At 46.0% G+C, this 17,928-nt stretch overlaps 1 protein-coding gene across 1 annotated transcript; it reads left to right on the top strand.

Annotated features, from left to right (window-relative positions):
• Positions 1–9,310: 9,310 nt before the first annotated feature.
• Positions 9,311–17,816, top strand: sh2d4ba (SH2 domain containing 4Ba). The gene is made up of 9 exons (XM_047029562.1): positions 9,311–9,371; positions 9,516–10,126; positions 10,417–10,576; positions 10,653–10,800; positions 14,078–14,216; positions 14,487–14,814; positions 15,063–15,190; positions 15,798–16,018; positions 16,604–17,816. Exons 2-9 carry the CDS (start codon positions 9,913–9,915, stop codon positions 16,694–16,696), a joined length of 1,431 nt encoding a protein of 476 aa, XP_046885518.1. The 5' UTR covers positions 9,311–9,371; positions 9,516–9,912; the 3' UTR covers positions 16,697–17,816.
• The last annotated feature ends 112 nt before the right edge of the window (positions 17,817–17,928 follow it).

Here is a 17,928-nt window from a genome sequence, read left to right as displayed (position 1 = left end):
TAAAAGCCTTCACGCTCACAAATGGTTTCAGATTGGAGCAAAAAATCCAATTAGGTATAATGTTCTGGGTAAAGGGGGAGGGGGGGTGCCCAGGTATTCGTTCCGGAGAGTGCTTCCGTTCTTTTTTCCCCCCTAAACGTCCGCGAGCGTTCTGCGCGGCAGCGTCTGTGCTCTCGCGGGTCCGTCAGTGTCTTTACTTGGATCTCATTTGTCTGCGAGCGGCAGAGAGCGTCAGAAGTGTAATGTGTAAATTCCACTGGGACTTCTCTTAAATAGGCAAAACACGCTCTCCGCTCTGAAACAGTAAGTCCAGGACCTGTCTAATAGAACACGGCGCTGCGACAGCTTCTGGTGTTAAATGAAAACAGGTTGCTGTTTAGGAGAGAGAAGTTTAACAGCATTCAGAGTGTACGGGTTCCAACAGAGTGGCTGATGAGCTGTGACCACGCGCAAACACATGAGCACGCACACATAGGCGGAAACATAGGCACACAGGCAAATCACTGTAAACATAAGGAAATGTAAATACTATTAAAAATATACATTTAACATATTACAATGTAGGCTGTGTTACAGCAGTAATTGTGGTGTCCCCCTCAGAGAATTGCTCTTGAGAGAATGTCATATAATTGTCCCCCCCAAAAAAAATTGATAGCAGAATTTTCGCCACTGCATGCACACCACGACAAATATGCACGCCGAAGCCCCAAGCGCCAAACATCCACAAGAAGCAACTGCACTTAGATTATGCTGCCTGACTTTGAGACCGCCAGCATCTGATAATGAGCACGCGGCAGCGTGCAATTACACAAAAAGCCCACCGAATCAATTACAAGTCTAGTGGTGTGAGGTCTGTTCAAACAACACTGCGTGTGTCCTAATCCTTAAAGGAAGATCACCTTGTGTGAGTTAGACACTAGTCTTCAAACGATTACAAACGTTGCTGATTAGGTGTTGCCAGCATTCATTCTCTCTCTCTCTCTCTCTCTCTCTCTCTCTCTCTCTCGTCTCTCTCTCTCTCTCTCTCTCTCTCTCTCTCTCTCTCGTCTCTCTCTCTCTCTCTCTCTCTCTCCTCTCTCTCCTCTCTCTCTCTCTCCTCTCTCTCTCTCTCTCTCTCTCTCTCTCTCTCTGCTCTCTCTCTCTCTCTCTCTCTCTCTCGCCTCTGGAGTTGCAGATAAGAGTTGTGAAGTGTCACCCAAGCCAAGCGCTTCATGTCTGAGGTAGAACGGCGGGTTACGGCTCCTCATCGCCTCCTGGATGCCTGGAGGGCAGCCTGCGGTGACTCGCTTTTTCACTTCCATAATCTGTTCTGCGTTTGTTTGTAAGTAGTCACTGTGCTTGCTTTTGTTGTGGTTGTCGCCCTGCTTGTCTCTGATTCACCAGAGAACAACAGGTCCCTGGATTGTGTTAGAGATTCAGTTGCCGAACGTTCCCTGTACTAGGATTTCTCACAACTCCAAAAGCCCCAAAACCGATGAACATTGATCACATGAGAACACGTAAAGAGCAGCGAAACTCCAAAAGTAAACGCATAACCACAACACAACACCCTCTCTCTCTCTGGGACGCCCCAACAGTCCCCGCCGAGGCTGCTGGGAAATTATGCGGCCAGTGGAAAGAGTCAAGGGCCAACAAAGTGATGCTTGGGACCAAACACTCAAATCAGTATAAAGGCCTACTGAGTGACACGTGTCGAATATTACTCATGACAGTCATAAAAGGGGAGGAATATGGAAGGAAATCAGTGACATGTTTTGAATTTTGAAAGGCATACTTGAACCTTGAATTTTTGGATTAGATTTTTTACATTGAAATAAATAAAATTTAAATTTTAAAGACAAAACCAACAAATTAGGTGGTGTTAAAAATGTCAATACGGAGTATTCAATGCCTTTTAAAATTAAAAAAACATTATGTCACTGATTTGCTTCCATAGAGGAAAGAGAGGTTGTTAGAACAGGAATTTGAAATGACTGTCTATGACATACGAACAATTACGTTTTTCTTTTACTTAGAGTTAAATGATCAAATCACATTAACCTCCACGCCGAATAAAAAATAAACAACATTAACTGTGTTTCTCTCTCTGTAACTCTTCCCAAAGTGGATATGTGCTTCTAATTGGAGAGGATTAATACACTCATCCATCACTATCCCCAGCAAACAGGCCATTACTGGGCGCTGTGTATGTGTGTGTGTGTTTACAGGCAGTGTGGTTGATGTGTGGGTAATGACCCTTGTTAGTAGGTTATTCTACTGGGCTGTTTTACACCTTTCTTTTCACCTGCACACTGAGCCCTCACCCCCACACTCACCACCCTCTCCGTGCACTGATACCCTCACTTACCACCACACTCTCACCCGTACGTGAACGTTTTCACCGCCACACTCACCCCTCCCACATCTCCCAGACTGCAGAAGATGTTTATTGGTGCAATAAGAAGGTCCTGGGTTCGATTCCCGTATGGGGCCCTGTTCTTTGTTCCAGACCTTTGTGGAGTTTGAAAGTTCTCCCCGAGCTTTCCTCTAGACTCTAGCCTCTCCTGCTCGAGTCCCTGACCGGGACATGGGTGAGCACCTGGTCATGGTCCCTGACCGGGACATGGTGAGCACCTGGTCATGGTCCCTGACCGTGACATGGTTGAGCACCTGGTCATGGTCCCTGACCGGGACATGGTGAGCACCTGGTCATGGTCCCTGACCGGGACATGGTGAGCACCTGGTCATGGTCCCTGACCGGGACATGGGTGAGCACCTGGTCATCATGGCCCCTGGTCACGTTGATACTGCTGCCGACTGCTCTTACAGGATGGGAAGATGGAGAGAAAGAATTTCTTACCTACGTATGTGTGTGTGTGTGTATATGTGTGTGTGCATGTGTGTTCTGGTGTCATCACTCCCTGAACATGTTTCTTCTTAGTGGATGTGTCATGATCAACTGGTTGAAGCAACCAGAATGCTGTAATACAAGGAAGAGTAGGCCTAAATGGTTGCTCAAAGCTTTATTGGAAATCAACTTGCCCAAAGTCAGTTCGACAGTTAGACTTGATAGTGTGTGTCTGTTTGATAGGGCCACATCACAGGCATGGGTAGGAGTAGAGATGGCTGCATGGACTACAAAATGATGCAGCCCTGCCCTTTCATTTTACACCCGTGACATTTTTCAGCTTATTCGCCGTTTTTCCTCAGGGTTGCCCATTACAGCGCCCAATCAAACAGCACTCCCCTGAGTCCCCCTGCCTGGCTTAGTCACCTGGTTTACATACTGCACCATGACATACAGCCACCAGCGAGGAGGATGAAGCAAGCGAGATAGCAGAGAGAGCGAGCTGCAGGCTTTGTCTGATCAGGCTGGTGCCCCGGCTCAGGGCGTGCTGCTGGCCGTCTGATCTGAGGGGGCCGTCAATCTTCCGAGGTGTCCGTTCAGATCCCCAGCTTGCAATAAGAGGCACATTGGGAAAATGGTGGCTATTTATTCAGTGTCACTCAGTGTTTTCTTCTGGGTAGTGTGTGTGTGTGTGGAGGGGGGGGGGGGGGGGGGGGGGGGGGGGGGGGGGAGAGATACGGTTTGAGCCACAGGCCGTTCAGCATGCTGTTCTGAATGATGTTTGTGCGGGTCTCCTCTGCAGGGGTGTGTGGTAGCGGGTGGGGCCTCTGAAGCGAACCCTCTATCCGCCTGCCACCCTCCCGCAGAGCTGTGGTTCTCCTTTGCTGTGTCATCTCACCAAGAGGTCCGCTGCCATGACTGCCGCCATAAAGATAAAGTCATTCAGACATCCTTATCAGCCCAGGGAACAAACGTGGAGGCCGTGGTTTCATGGTGTTAGTGGTTAGATTGTATGTATGTGGTTCTGTGTGTGTGCATGTTCACAGGCAACGTACCATACCGTTTCAGTGCTTTCCCACTGAGAGCCATGCATCTTTTTGATGAGCGCACAAATCTTGGGCCTGGATGGCGACAGTGTGTGGATGAGGGAAAACCAATCCATACATCCCACCCCCCCACTTAAGCCTCCATAATAGGGCAATAATGCTGCGAGGACCGGCTCAGCCAATCGGAAAGGGCCCTTCAGAAAGGAGGACATCCATCCAAGGAGCCCTGCTGTGTATTGATTTCCTCCACCTACTCCTCCTCCACTGCTCTCTGCTTCCCCCCTTTGACCACTTCAACTGTCCACATGCCTCTGTTTCTTCCACCCATTGGCCAAACTGACAAGTGTTTACATGGGCGGAGCTTATTCTGGCATGGCCCTCAGACAGCGTGCGCTCAATCAACTGCAGGTGTGCTAATTGAAGCTCCAGGCCTTACGGTGTGTGTCCACTACAGCGGAGCGGTGCGTCGGCTTACAATCCATTTTCAATGAAACCGGGCGTTGACGCTCGTGTAGGGCATTGTGGGAGCGTATGCGAGCATTGATTTCATTGAAAATGGATTGGAAGCCGACGCTCCGCATCGCTCCGCTGTAGTGGACACGCACCATTACCCTTCAGAGGAATTCAATGTGAACAATATTCATTCACAGACCAGCACACACATGCTCACACATCATGCGTTGCTATGTACCTGCACTGTCTTCTGTCTTGTCACTACGAGATGCTCTGTGAAGCCTTTTGACTTAAAAGGTTTCCGCGTCGAGAGGAGCCAGCTGAGGTGGCTCGGGCATCTGATTAGGATGCCTCCTGGACGCCTCCCTGGTGAGGTGTTCCGGGCACGTCCCACTGGGAAGAGGCCCCGGGGAAGACCCAGGACACGCTGGAGGGACTATGTCTCTCAGCTGGCCTGGGAACGCCTTGGGGTCCCCCAGGAAGAGCTGGCGGAAGTGGCCGGGGGGAGGGAAGTCTGGGCCTCCCTGCTTAGGTCGCTGCCCCCGCGACCCGATCCCCGGACAAGCGGCAGATGACGACGACGAGGTTTGCTTCAAGTTTAGAATGATTCCTTTCCACTGGGGGGATTTTATATCCTATGCTATCTGCCTTGTTATTGTATGTACTTGTGCTATGCTAGCTATGCTCTAAGGCAGGGAGCTCCTCTTAAGACATAACAACACACCACACCTGTGCTATCTGCCTTGTTATTGTATGTACTTGTGCTATGCTAGCTATGCTCCAAGGCAGGGAGCTCCTCTTAAGACATAACCACACCGCTAAAGACACACCTATTTCCATAGCAATAAATGGTTACATCAAAATTTGAGTCTCTTGACAGAACTCCCTTTACCTATTTGACTCATTGTCACATCTCAACCTTTTAATTGATTTAATTCTACAACAACTGAGGAATGGGCAATCTCACAATCAAAAGGCAGAAGAAAAAAAAATACCGATATCGGCAGAGGCACGGAAATAGTTCAGGGTGAGAGAAAAGCAGAAGTGAAAGAGTCAGACAAAGAGGGAGTGGAGAGAGAGATAGAGGCATTTCAAGGCAGTCAGAAGCAGAGAGAAAAAATCCAGAAGAGGATGAGAAGGATGAGAGACAGATATCATTACTCAAACCCCTGGCACCAGACTGTGACCAACCACGGGTGCCAAGGAGCTCTCTGTCTCAGCCTTGGTCCTGATTGGTCCCAGTCAAGTGAAAAACTTGCCTGATGACTGGCTTCTCAACAGCCGGCTCAACAATGCCCCCTATTGTGAGGACACCCTCACTACGGCAGACTCAGGTCTCAGGCGCAGTGCTGCGTAGAAAATTAACAATACCGCCCCAGACTCTAGAAACTAGGAGACACACAATCTACAGCTGTATGGGGTGTTGTTTAAATCCGATGTTCACCCTTAGGATGTTTTCTTTTGAGACAAGGAGCGAAAGCACAGCTTTACGATCACAACAAGCATCTGTGTGTGTTTGTCAAATGCACAGAGGCGGCTTTTTAGTCACACACACACACACACACACACTGGCAGGTAGAACAATGGATTTGATTCATGACCCTACTGTGGAATGAACCGCCAGATGTCTACCACTAGGGGAGAAGACTCCACACTCACAGGCCCCAGCTCTGCCATAAATCAGACCCGCCTAATGGTCCTTGTGCCATGGGCTTCAGGAGGAAGGATGAAAGGGAGAGATGGGAGCGCCGCTTGAGATCTATCCCTGCAAACGAGGGGCTTGGCTCGCAGTTCTTTGTGTTAAGAACTGGGCTTGATGTGGACCGTGGCGGCCCACCAGACCAATAATACCTCATCCATCCATGCTGGATGAAGAAAGAGTCTAGGGCCAGGGGCTTTGAGAGACGGATTAGACATGGTACCATCTCTCGCACACGGACAAGGCTCATGTCGTGAAAACAATTGATGAAAAACACTCCTCAATGCCTTATTCGATGCCTGAATGTTTCATATTTGCATTGCCTGTTAGTTGACACTGTATTTTAATTAGACATCAAAATATGGAAGTGTTCCTCCACTTACAAAATGTCTCAGAGGTGTACTGAAGTGCATGTGCACAATGTTGTCTATTTGACAGCATTTTACCAGATACTGAGAGGAGAGAATACTCTGGAAAGGATGAATACATTGTGACAATACAACTAACCTATAATTATAGCATGATGAGCGGAATGCAAACATGAATTAGCTTGATGTGAGGCGTTTGTTAGGGTAATTGCCTCTCCAGTGAGAATCATATTTGCATTTAGTCAACAACACTGTCTAAGCTGCATGTTAAACGAGATTTGCTTTTCTGTATTGTTCAATGTATTGTAAAACACAAACCCTTTGAGTACTGGATTAAACTGTAGAGATTAATATTGATTAATTATTTTATTTTTTTGTCAGTTTAAACAGTGTATGAGTGGCCTTTGCTGTGGAAATAAGGTGAGAGATGGTTGGGTTAGCGGCAGACTTGTTTAGTGTTATGATTATTACATAAATATTACAATTGCATAAGAAAGTTTTCCTGAATGCATTTTAAAGCAAAACATTTTTTCTAGTTTATCCCTTCCATACATCCTTCCAAATCGCTCGAAGCTATTCTTGGCTCTAAATCAGTGAACAAAAAAGGCTTGTGATTTGACACGGAACAGATGAATTGTTGTTTGTTTGAAGGAGAGAGATAAAAAGAGAGCGGGAGAAAGGATAGAAATATCTGTCTCATAGGAACGTGTGGATGACTAGTCCCCAACAGAGAACATTGGAACATGTTGGTCCACGTGCTGAATACTAAAATCCGTAAATACACACACAGACACACAGACACACACACACACGCACACACACACACACAGACACACACACACACAGCTGAGAGTCATGGCCACAGGGGGTGTTTCCTGCAGCATTCGCTTCCTGTCGGACTGTGAAGGTAAGACGGCTCAGACTTGTCCCCGAACACTGTCACCATCTTCTGCTTGTGTCCGGCTGTTTTACTGCATGCATGTTTGGATGTTTATATAGTATGAGTCTCCCATGAAAAATACCATAAAATATGGAAGAAGAAGAAAAAGTCTGAACAATAGCTAGGTATTCTGCATCCAAAGTTATCATCTCATAGTTCATGATAAAATTCAGTCAATAAAGTCGAAGATAAATACAAAAGCACATCATTCTATTATAATATAATTCTATTTCTAGCATGTAATCTTGGATTTACACATATGACAGAGTAACAAAAAAAGTGTCAGATTAATGTTATCTAGCTGGGAAATATGCTGTCCTAAAGGAAGGCTTTAAATAAAATAAATGTAACTGTTGTGGGGTTAAAGAAAGACTTGACTCCGCAGATAGAGAATGTAAGTAAACTCTTGAAACGCCTTGAGGGTTTCTAAAGGTTCATCAAAAGTCTTATGTCTCTTATGTCTGACCCCAATCCCAAAACATGGAACGGTCTAAGCAAATGTCTTCTTGAGTCGATAATCCAGATAAACACCAATTGCAGGCACGGAGGGAAAGTGTTCAAACTGTTGCCTCGGAGATACAGTTCACAAAGTGCCTGCTGTACACACAAAGAATAACTGCACCAACTGACATCTCTTTTGAAATTTGATCCAAGGTTACAGTGTACCTGCACAATCTGTATGCTTGCCAGAAGAGAGGCAGTGACTGTCAGTGGAGGCAAAGCAATATACCCAGAAGACTTACGAAGCATGTTGCCACACTAACGATGAACCGACAGGCTCATTAAATTGAGCATGCGCAATGTACTGTATACATGTTCATCAAAACGACTGCATGAGATAAAACACCCTGAAGAGACTCTAGATCAGGAGCCAAGAAGCACAGAGACACACAGGGGCAGATCTAAAATATCGACTTAAAATGTTTGAATGTGATTCCTTCAAATCACAGGCAATTGGAGTAGGCTGGCTGGACTAGATGATTTGGTAGTCAACCTATAGTCATAGAACCTACTGTACACTATTCTCTTCTATTCAGAGGTTGCTCAGCTTGTTTTTTCCTTGGAAAAGTGTGAGTGTTTGGAGAGGTGACTTGACCAGACTCATGAAAAACTTAACGTACATGAATGTGGAAAAAGCACTACGATTGCATCTAAGGACATCCTTTTCCACTCTGTGCAAAAGGTATGAAGATTTTTTTTTTTTCACCTTTACTATATACATGTACACAACACATCATTATTTCTCTATACAGTTATCCTTGCCACTGTGTTCGAATTGTGCTAAATTGTAAATGGATGTGATGTTAATAATGCAAGGCTTTAGAAGTATATTTTTGCGTGTTGCAGCAGCAGTAGCCCTGAACTGGAGCAGAATGGCCGCAGAGCATGAAATGAAAGCTGCAGTGACTGAAACACTCAAACATTCTCCAGGGAGAGGTGAGGGATTTGGGAAAAAATCTCATGTCAAATAAGTTTTGAGCCCTCAAAATCGTTTTATGATGAAAAATAAATGTGTTAATAAAAATAAACTGAATTTCTTTCGATCTATGATTGTTCATTGCATATTGAGAATTTTAAAAAAGTCTGGAACACGACTGTTTTTGTGACTACTGTAGTGCAGGGCAGTATTAAATTCTACTGGATCTCAGTGGGAGTGATAGGCGTTGACAAACGACTACATATAAATGTGAAGAAGAGGGTACATTTGGATGATTTTTTAAACACAGTATGTCTTACCTTGATTGTGCTTCTTCAACAGAAACGTGCTCTTATGATTAGTCAAGTCAGAATGCATTACCTACATAAATGTTAGCCCTTCTACTCTCAAATAATTTCCTTGTTTCCAGTGCTGACCACCGGGACAATTAGCATGCAAATATCGTTCCTCATTGACATTAGGCAAAAGCACAAGGGCAAACCTTGCCACAAGCTGTTTCACAGAGAGAGAGGGACAATGAAGACAAAAACTGCAGAAGCCTAAGGACCATTGTTTCCTCACTGTCTGCTCCCGTTGGAGACGTATCACATGACACATTAGGTAAACAGATAGTCTGCACTCACACACACACCCCCACACACACTACCCAGAGATCAGGTTCAAACTGTTTGCATCAGATACCATGTTGCAAGAGGAAGGACCTGCGTTAGTTTCTTGAGTGTACTAACGGCTTATCTTCCACAGACTGAAAGGCCCAGAGAAGTAGCACAGGGCTGGATTAATCTACAGCATCTCCAATTCCAAAAGAACATTTGAGAAATAGAATTAAATCTTACTTACAGCGGAGCCTGGAAATGGACTAGAGAAACAGTTAAAAGACACAGTTAAAAGAAAAGAGGTAGAAAGATAGGAGGTGATGGATAAGGAGAAGGAAACAGACCATCTCCACGGAAGAGACCGGAAACTAGACGCTTTCTAAAGGGATGAAGAGCTGTCTACAGGAACTCTTTTAGATCTTAGTCAACCAATCAGACATCTGAAAATCCAGCTGAGAACGAAACCATGAGAGACATGGATCAATGGGGTAACTGACATTTTCCCTAAGCTCTGACCAGACCAGACCCGAGCCAGTGTAGCCAAGATGATGCAGCAGATTCTGAGGGACATGTACATTGACCCAGACCTATTGGCTGAGTTGAACGAGGAGCAGAAACAGATTCTGTTCTACAAGATCCGCCAGGAACAGGTCCGACGCTGGAATGAGAGGGAGAACCCAAAAAAGGACCAGGACCAGGATCAGGAACCAGATCAGAACCAGAAATTGGAACATCAGATACAGGACAAAGATAAGAAGGGTAAGTCTTAAACAGTGAAGCAAACTGTGTCTGGGAGTGTTGATTGTAGTGTCTGTTTTCCCAATGCCAAGTTTCTCTGCGTTCCATGCCAACATTCCCCAAATGTTCCCACAGTGTTCTGTAGCCAAATAGAGTAAATTACATTTTAAAACAACTAATAATGACAGAATAACAGATTTTTGATTTCAGTTTTTTATCTCATGCTTAATCGGTCAGCACACCAGCTGCAGACTCACTACAGCTCTTCAGACTGCTCGATGTTGCTAACCGGGCTGCGCCTGCTCCCTCAGCAGGTGAGAGGAGCATCCAGTGGCTGGTGGGCAGTGATGGAGACGTGTGGGTGTGGGTGATGGGCGAAGCCCCAGGGGATAAGTCCTACAATGACATCATCAGGGAGCTGATGGAGGAGAGGGCCAGACGGCAGGCACAGCAGGAGGCCCAGGAGCACTGGTGAGGAGACGGAGGGAGGGAGGGAGGCAGGGAGGGAGGGAGGAGACAGCCTTAACCCTCCTTTCTAATGCCGCAGGCGTGCCAAGGAGGCAGAGATTGAGAAGAAGTTTCGGGATGCCATGGCGAAGGAGAAGGCCAGGTTTGTGGCCGGGAAGTGGAAGGAGGAGACGGAGGATCGCAGGGCTGCCAAGCAGGAGGAAGAACGCATCCAGGAAGAACTTAAGGTCAGGAAGTGACCATCGCGTGATCTTTTGGTAATGGGGTAAATCCCAGATCTACACTATACTGCCGAAAGTATTCACTCGTCTGCCTCCACACGCATATTTATTTATTTTACATTTGCATTTATTCATTTAGCAGACGCATATGAACATGAGTGACATCCCATTCTTAAACCATAGGATTTGATATGATGTCAGCCCACCCTTTACAGCTATAACATCTTCAAGTCTTCTAGGAAGGCTTTTCACAAGGTTTAGGAGTGTGTTTATGGGAATTTTGGACCATTCTTCCAGAAGTGCATTTGTGAGGTCAGACAGATGATGGACGAGAGGGCCTGGCTCTCAGTTTCTGCTCTAATTCATCCCAAAGGTGTTCTATCGGGTTGAGGTCAGGACTCTGTGCAAGACAGTCAAGTTCTTCCACACCAAACTCACTCATTCATGTCTTTATGACCCTTGCTTTGTGCACCGGAATTCAATGATTTGGATAGCTGAGTGAATACTTTTAGCAATATACAGTATTTTAAATTATAAATAGAGTGTGGAGTTGAGATACGGATATATATCTACATTGAATGTGAATCTGAATCTGAATTGCTCCTCCCAAGGTTTCTTCCATTTTTTCTCCCATTGGGAGTTTTTCTGGGAGTTTTTCCTTGTCTTCCTTGAGGGTTTAGGTTGGTTGAGGGGCAGTTCTATGGGCGTATGTGAAGCCCTCTATGACATGCTTGCGTGTAAAAAGGGCTATACAAATACATTTGATTTGATTTGATACACAACAAAGCAGTTCATAAAAGCCACGGTACATAGTATGCACTAGGCTAGTCAGCTAGAATGTGGGCCCCCCAGGTCTGATTGTGACGTGAATGATGGGGGATCTTATGTTGCACTTTGGGAAAAGCGAGCGTGATTTCTTTTCCTATACAATCCAAGCGAAGCCCACCTCTAGGGCTAGGCATCTATTTGCCAAACCGGCTTGTGAGAGCAGTCCTCTTAAATATTTAAGTCTTTAAGCTCGCAGCCACTCACAGAGCGACCTGTTAGAGTCAGAACATCTTCTCGATATAGCTCCCAGCATGCTTTATTTGGCGGTGAGTTGAAATATGAGTGTAGGCTCTGGCGGTCGATAGTCAATCTGGCAAGTTCCCCAGCAGGGGAAAATCAAGCAGATAAGAGGGATCTGTGGGTAGAGCAACCAACTGGATCTCCCTTAGAGAGGACAGAAACACTGGTTCAGTGTGTGTGTGTGTGTGTGTGTGTATGCGTGTGTGTGTGTGTGTGTGTGTGTGTGTGTGTGTATGCTTGTGCTAATGTAGTGTATGAGTTATGGTTTGTGAAAAGCCCCAAAACAAAAAGTTAATTCAAATGATCACCACCCTAACTCAACCCATGCACAAACAAGGTGTTTTGTGATGTTTGAAGAACAGTACACCCACATAGGTTTACAGTGCAGTAGAAGCATGTGGTGTAGGAGTTGTACTAACCTTGGTTGTGCATCGGTGGAGTCAGGGTTGTGGTGGTTTGCATTTCCTTTTGTTTTTGTTGATAAGAAACGTGCCAAGTTTCTTGTTTCCATGATTTTTTAATGGTTGTCTTGTTCTACAATGTCTTGCTAAAAATTAATACCAAAAACAACAGAACTGTATAGGGTAGCATCAGGACCCGTATCTCACGATGAATAAAAAATTGCGGCCTCATATTTAAATGGTTCCATCGGTTTTATCTGTCAACGTGGGATAACTTGAAATAAATAATGAGAAAAGTAAAACATCCCAAATAACTGCTGCATTAGCTTACCCACGGCGAATCCTTTGATGTTCTGACAGTGAATTGGCTGTTGTCCTGCGCAAAAACTAGTTAGACAGAACGTTAAATGTCAAAAGGGATGTCAAGCTTACGTACACTAACGAACAGATGTGTATAATCTATTTTGACAGTGGCGGGGTATTTACAAGGTGAGTTGAGAGCCAAAAAGTTTTGCGATTGGTTCTGATATGGCGGAAATATTAACAATCGTTGTGCGGGATTTTAAATGAAAGTGAATAATATTATGGACTCAAAGGTAACCGATGCATCTGTAAAAGTGTGGTTGTGTGCATATCATAAATATGTGAAATGATTAAAGACGCAGGAAGTTGTGTTAGAACGAGAGGAGGGCTTAAGAGAGTTGGGAGTCTGGAGAGGTGGGATGTAGTTGAGAAGGTGGTCACGCTGTTGTGGCTCAAAACTCTGTAACAGCTCTGGAGAACATTGACAGTCTCGGGTGATTTAGCACCCACATGAATGAGACCTTCTTAAGAAACTCGTCAAATATTAAACAGCTCATTCATCATTCCCTCCCTCGACGATCTGCTGGCTTGGAGGAGAAGTGCTGAGTCATTAAACATTTCCCTCTCACTCTCTCCGAAGCTGAGAAAGAGAGGGAGAAGAGAGAAAGAGATGATAAAAGAGCGATGTCTCAGATAACCGCTGAATTTCTACCAAGGTACCTATCTACCCTGAAGAGATTCTTTTTTCTTTTTCATTATTCCATTCTCTGCCTCACACACTAATCTGTTCATTCACATTCACGTATTAATTCCATCCATTTACTCACTCACAGCCAAATGTCAGACTCTACACACTTACATTTTTCTGACTGAGCTGAGAAACATTCCAGAACAAAATGTCAGATGACCTCTTAGAAAATAAGTGCACACGAGACTAGCGCTAACTCTGACACAGCAGCCCCGTCCTTTCTGGCTGTTGAACATGTCCCCTGCTGGCCTCCATACTCGACTCACTCCCTTTGCCAATTACCTTCCCGTCAACAACTGCACCATCAACTGTCTGTCTCTCAGTCCAACCCCGCGAGCAGAATATCCTGTGCTGCTCACTGAGAGCACACTATAGGAGCACACCGGTCAACAACATCCGACTGTCGTTTTTGTTTCTATAATGATGTGGTAATTATTTTTAATGTGATGAATTACGATGCCTTAGTGGTTCAGATTACCACAATGCTATGTGTTTGTCCTCGGTAATGAATTATTCACTCAATTATTTCCACTTCAGTCCAAATGATGAGCTGAACACTAGTGTTCATCTCTGGTGTACGGGAGTGCATGATAGTGGAGAATGAGATCATTAGCAAGGCTGAGGCAAGGCCTGCCAAGTTTTGACATCCCATAATATGTTATTTTTTAATGGAATACCTCTGTAGTTTTGTGTGCCTGCATAGTTGAGTGTGTGTCGCTCACTCTGTGTGTGTTGACGTACCTTACACTTTCTGCTTCCACAGAGGAGGGAGGAGGAGGAGAGGCAGCGAGGAGAAGAGGAGATCAAGCGAGCAGAGGAGAAGAGAGCGAAGGAGTTGTATCTCTCCCTGGAGCGGGAGCAGCGAAGAAGTGAAAAGGAGGACAAGGAATGGGAGGAGCAGTGTGAGTCATCTCTTTACCCAGTCTTTTCCTTCTCCACCCCTCCATCTATCTCTACCCTCTCATCCATAAACCCTGCTATCCTCTAACCTCTAAACATTTTCTCTAGCAACTGTTTTTCTCAAAAGTTTAAAATTCAGACTCTCCTAGAGGACATAAGATGCATTTCGGTAAAATAGAATGTGTGTGTAATGAGCCATACACTGTATCACAACCGAAAATAATAGATGCAGACACCCAAACAAAAACCTCCTCTTTTCTCCTCTTCCCCAGTGCGTCGCTCCAAGAAGGCAGATGAGGAGAGGCAGAGCAAGGCCCGCCGGGCTAGGGACGAGTCCCAGCGGCAGTCCGTCCGTGCCCTGGGGAAGGGCCGCGTGGCGGGGCTCAGCGGCCTGTTCCAGACGCCGCCCGCTCAAGGCCCCGGGCCCACCATGAGCCGCAGACACAGCAGCGACCTGGAGTCCTCGTCTCCTGCCCGCCACGGCGTTGGAGCTCACGTCTCGGAGCACAGCCGGTCAGGTCCACAGACACCAGCCACTTTGTTTTACCGGCGCAGACACAGCCGTCGACACAGCCAGATCATCTCCCAGCCTCTGGACAGGTACATCTCTAAGACACTAGGGACTGCAGTACAACATGGTGGTTTAGTATGGTACAGAGCTGCAGCTAGTGTAGGCTTTTACTGTAAGTATGCTATTCATATTTAGTTTATAGTCTTAAACGATAGGGCTGGTGAGACTAGGTGGAAATGAATGCAGAATGTAATGACACATAAAGGAGTGTCAAACATTATTCACTTGACAAATGCCGTCTTTCTCTGCTCCTGTGCTGTTCTCCTCATCTCTCTAGTCCTGCGTGGGTAAGGGGACCAAGGCCAAGCTCAAAGGAATGTGTTCTTCTGTGGTTCAAAGAGGAGCAGGGGCCCAAACAGGCTGGCTACGAGCGCAACAGCACCACTATCGCCCCCTGGTTTCATGGTGAGTACTGCGTTTGAACGAATGACTGCCATATCCACAGGGCCAGTGTAATGTCCTTTAATACGTTTCCGGTGTGAAAAAAATCACCAGCCTTTCAAATGATGAGGGACGATAATGTCCTTTTGTGTCGTATTAGTGTGCCACACAACAAGTTATTTAGCCCGAAATGTTTCTGTTTTAGTGTAGGCATCAATTCAGCCTCTTGGTAGATCTCTTTCACTTGCACCACACACAGAGTTGTTAGTAGCCAAAGGGATGGATCTCCTCAATAATTCATGGGCCACCTACACTAATTACAGGCGAGAGGCCCTAAGCTTTGTGCCTCGTAATGGGTCACAGTGTGTGGCTCCTGCTTGAGTAAAATGACACAAGGCCAGATGAATGGAGCCATGAGAGCAGAGGACGTTTCACAGGGCCTCTCAACGCCAACACGCTGTACAATGCCGGCAGTAAAGTATGCACAAACTCCCGCTTGACACTGAGAAGAGTCCAGCCTGGTTTAAATGGTTTTCAGCCTTTTTTTGTTTCTAGCACTGTTTAACAGTGAAAGTCTGAATGAGATCCGTTTCAGACGAGGCAGCTGACCCCCCCTTCTCTCCATCGCCAGGCCTGATCTCAAGACAGGACTCGGAAATGCTGCTGATGAATGCCAGCGAGGGCTCCTTCCTGGTTCGCCTCAGTGACATGATTTGGGGCTACACCCTGTCCTGCCGCACGCCCCACGGCTTCAAGCACTTCCTCATTGACGCCTCCGCCGACTATTACAGCTTCCTGGGCGTGGACCAGAACCGCCACGCCACACTGGCCGACCTCGTCGACTTCCACAAGGTCGGCTGGGGCTCCAGGGTGGGGGCTCTGCTAAGCTGCCAGGAAGGAAGAGATTTAGAATCAAACACCTCAGTACAGCGTTTCAGTCACATTCAAATATGCGTGTGGATAGAATGCCAGTTTGTGTCAAACCACATCCATGTTGCATTACATGGTTATCATCTTTCTAAGAAATGTACTTGAAAACTCTTAACTTGGGGCTAAGAAATCGCACGTTCCTGCACTCTTCAACTACATCGACTTTTTTTATCATATGAAAATATGGCAACAAATAGACGGCATGTCTGACGTAATACCCTGACTCTCTTCAAAGAAATGGTGTAACCATGGAAACCTTTTTCCCTGAAGTAAAAACAGGCAGACAGGATTGAAAAGTGTGAACTGGGTTAGGGTTAGGCTTGATAGAATCAACCCTCTGTACTCCCACACATGGATATACACACACACACACCAACTAAATGGTCACTTGAACATGATTCATCTTGAAAATTCAGATCAGTCTTGGAAAAACCATCATGGCATGAAAGCTATTTAGTGTATCATAACCATGTCAGATATGTTATCTGTCTGTGTGTGTGTGTGCAGGAAGAGGTGATCACAACATCAGGAGGGGAGCTTCTACTGGAACCTTGCAGAAGAACAGCTTCTTCCACAGACTACGGGAAACTATTTCAGTAACGGACGTCCTTCATCTCCTTCTCATGCTGTACAGAACCCGTGTTCAAAACCTCTCAGGGTTTATTTGGAAGGAAAAAAAAACCCACTAACACAACAACTTAACTGAAACTCAGCTCTCTGGAATCTGTTCAGCTCATTTCTACAAGCCCTAAATCATACCACTGGACTGTCCTCTCAGATGAACTCTCCAGTGTCCTGCAAGGCCTCCACACGCCAATGGCGGGGTCGAATCTCAAGTGAACAAAGTACTTGCTGCCAGTTATTTGGGAGCTTAAACCAGCTCTGAGCTGAGACCAAAGATACATTACAATGTTCATCTCATCCACCGAGTCTGCCAGGGGGGTTGCATGGACGCAAGGCCAACGGTGATGTGGAGACATGAACATGACAGAGGACGTAAGAACCTGAGGTGAACATAGATAGCGTTGAAGCATTTTTATGGATTTCTTTGGGGGGATGGGACGCTTGCAAAGTGGTTTTGGCTCAGTCAAACACCCACGCTGTCACTTTACAGCTAAGTTGATAATTCAGACATGCCTACTCACTTTGTGCCTCAAGTAAACCTCCCCCTCGAACTGTGCAACTTCCATATCTGAGATGCAGAACACATTAGGATGACACACACACACAGTTGCCTTAAGATGTTTTGCTTCTGGGCCGTCTATTAAATCTTCAAAGTAGAGTCAGGGAGGTGACTTTGGGCTTGTTATGGTGTCATCAAATCTGTTAGGAAGTCGCTCGTGTTGTTATTCCGACACCACTTTGTTCTGAAATTGAGAGTGTTGCGTCCCTGATGTGCAAACTACGGTGTAGAAAACACACTTCCCTCAGGCGGGAGGAAGAGGGTTATTTATCGAGTAAAAAGTTGAAGTTAAACTAGGCCCTGGGTTCCACCTTCACTACACATGGCTGGCCAGTGTATTGGTTGTCCCACTGACAGATTTTTCCATGCAAGTGATAGCCTCTCTGCTCCGGAGCAAGTAACCGGAGATTCCCCTTTCCTACAGCGGGTATCATCCCTCAAACAGGGAGAACAACCAATAGTAAACGACACTATTTCTACTCCCTGAACCCTCTAGCATCCTGTCAGAGACATGCCAGTTCGTAGGCACTGACAGACATGCACATCCAGGTGCCCCCCCCCCCCCCCCCCCCCCAACGCAGGACATTGTCTTGTGACCATCAGGGTTAGGTTTCTACATTTTCCACACCACCAGGATAGCACAAACGCC

This window comes from Hypomesus transpacificus, chromosome 11, assembly GCF_021917145.1.
Source record: "Hypomesus transpacificus isolate Combined female chromosome 11, fHypTra1, whole genome shotgun sequence".
NCBI classification, from domain to species: domain Eukaryota; kingdom Metazoa; phylum Chordata; class Actinopteri; order Osmeriformes; family Osmeridae; genus Hypomesus; species Hypomesus transpacificus.
Note: the sequence above shows the minus strand (reverse complement) of the source record. Positions and strands in the feature narration are given on the sequence as shown.

Excerpts from the sequence above, each read along its gene's own strand:
- sh2d4ba (XM_047029562.1), top strand. The coding sequence starts at position 9,913 with ATGATGCAGCAGATTCTGAGGGACATGTACATTGACCCAGACCTATTG. Across the intron at positions 10,577-10,652 it reads CAGGAGGCCCAGGAGCACTG|GCGTGCCAAGGAGGCAGAGA; the intron begins GTGAGGAGACGG and ends CTAATGCCGCAG. Across the intron at positions 10,801-14,077 it reads GCATCCAGGAAGAACTTAAG|AGGAGGGAGGAGGAGGAGAG; the intron begins GTCAGGAAGTGA and ends CTGCTTCCACAG.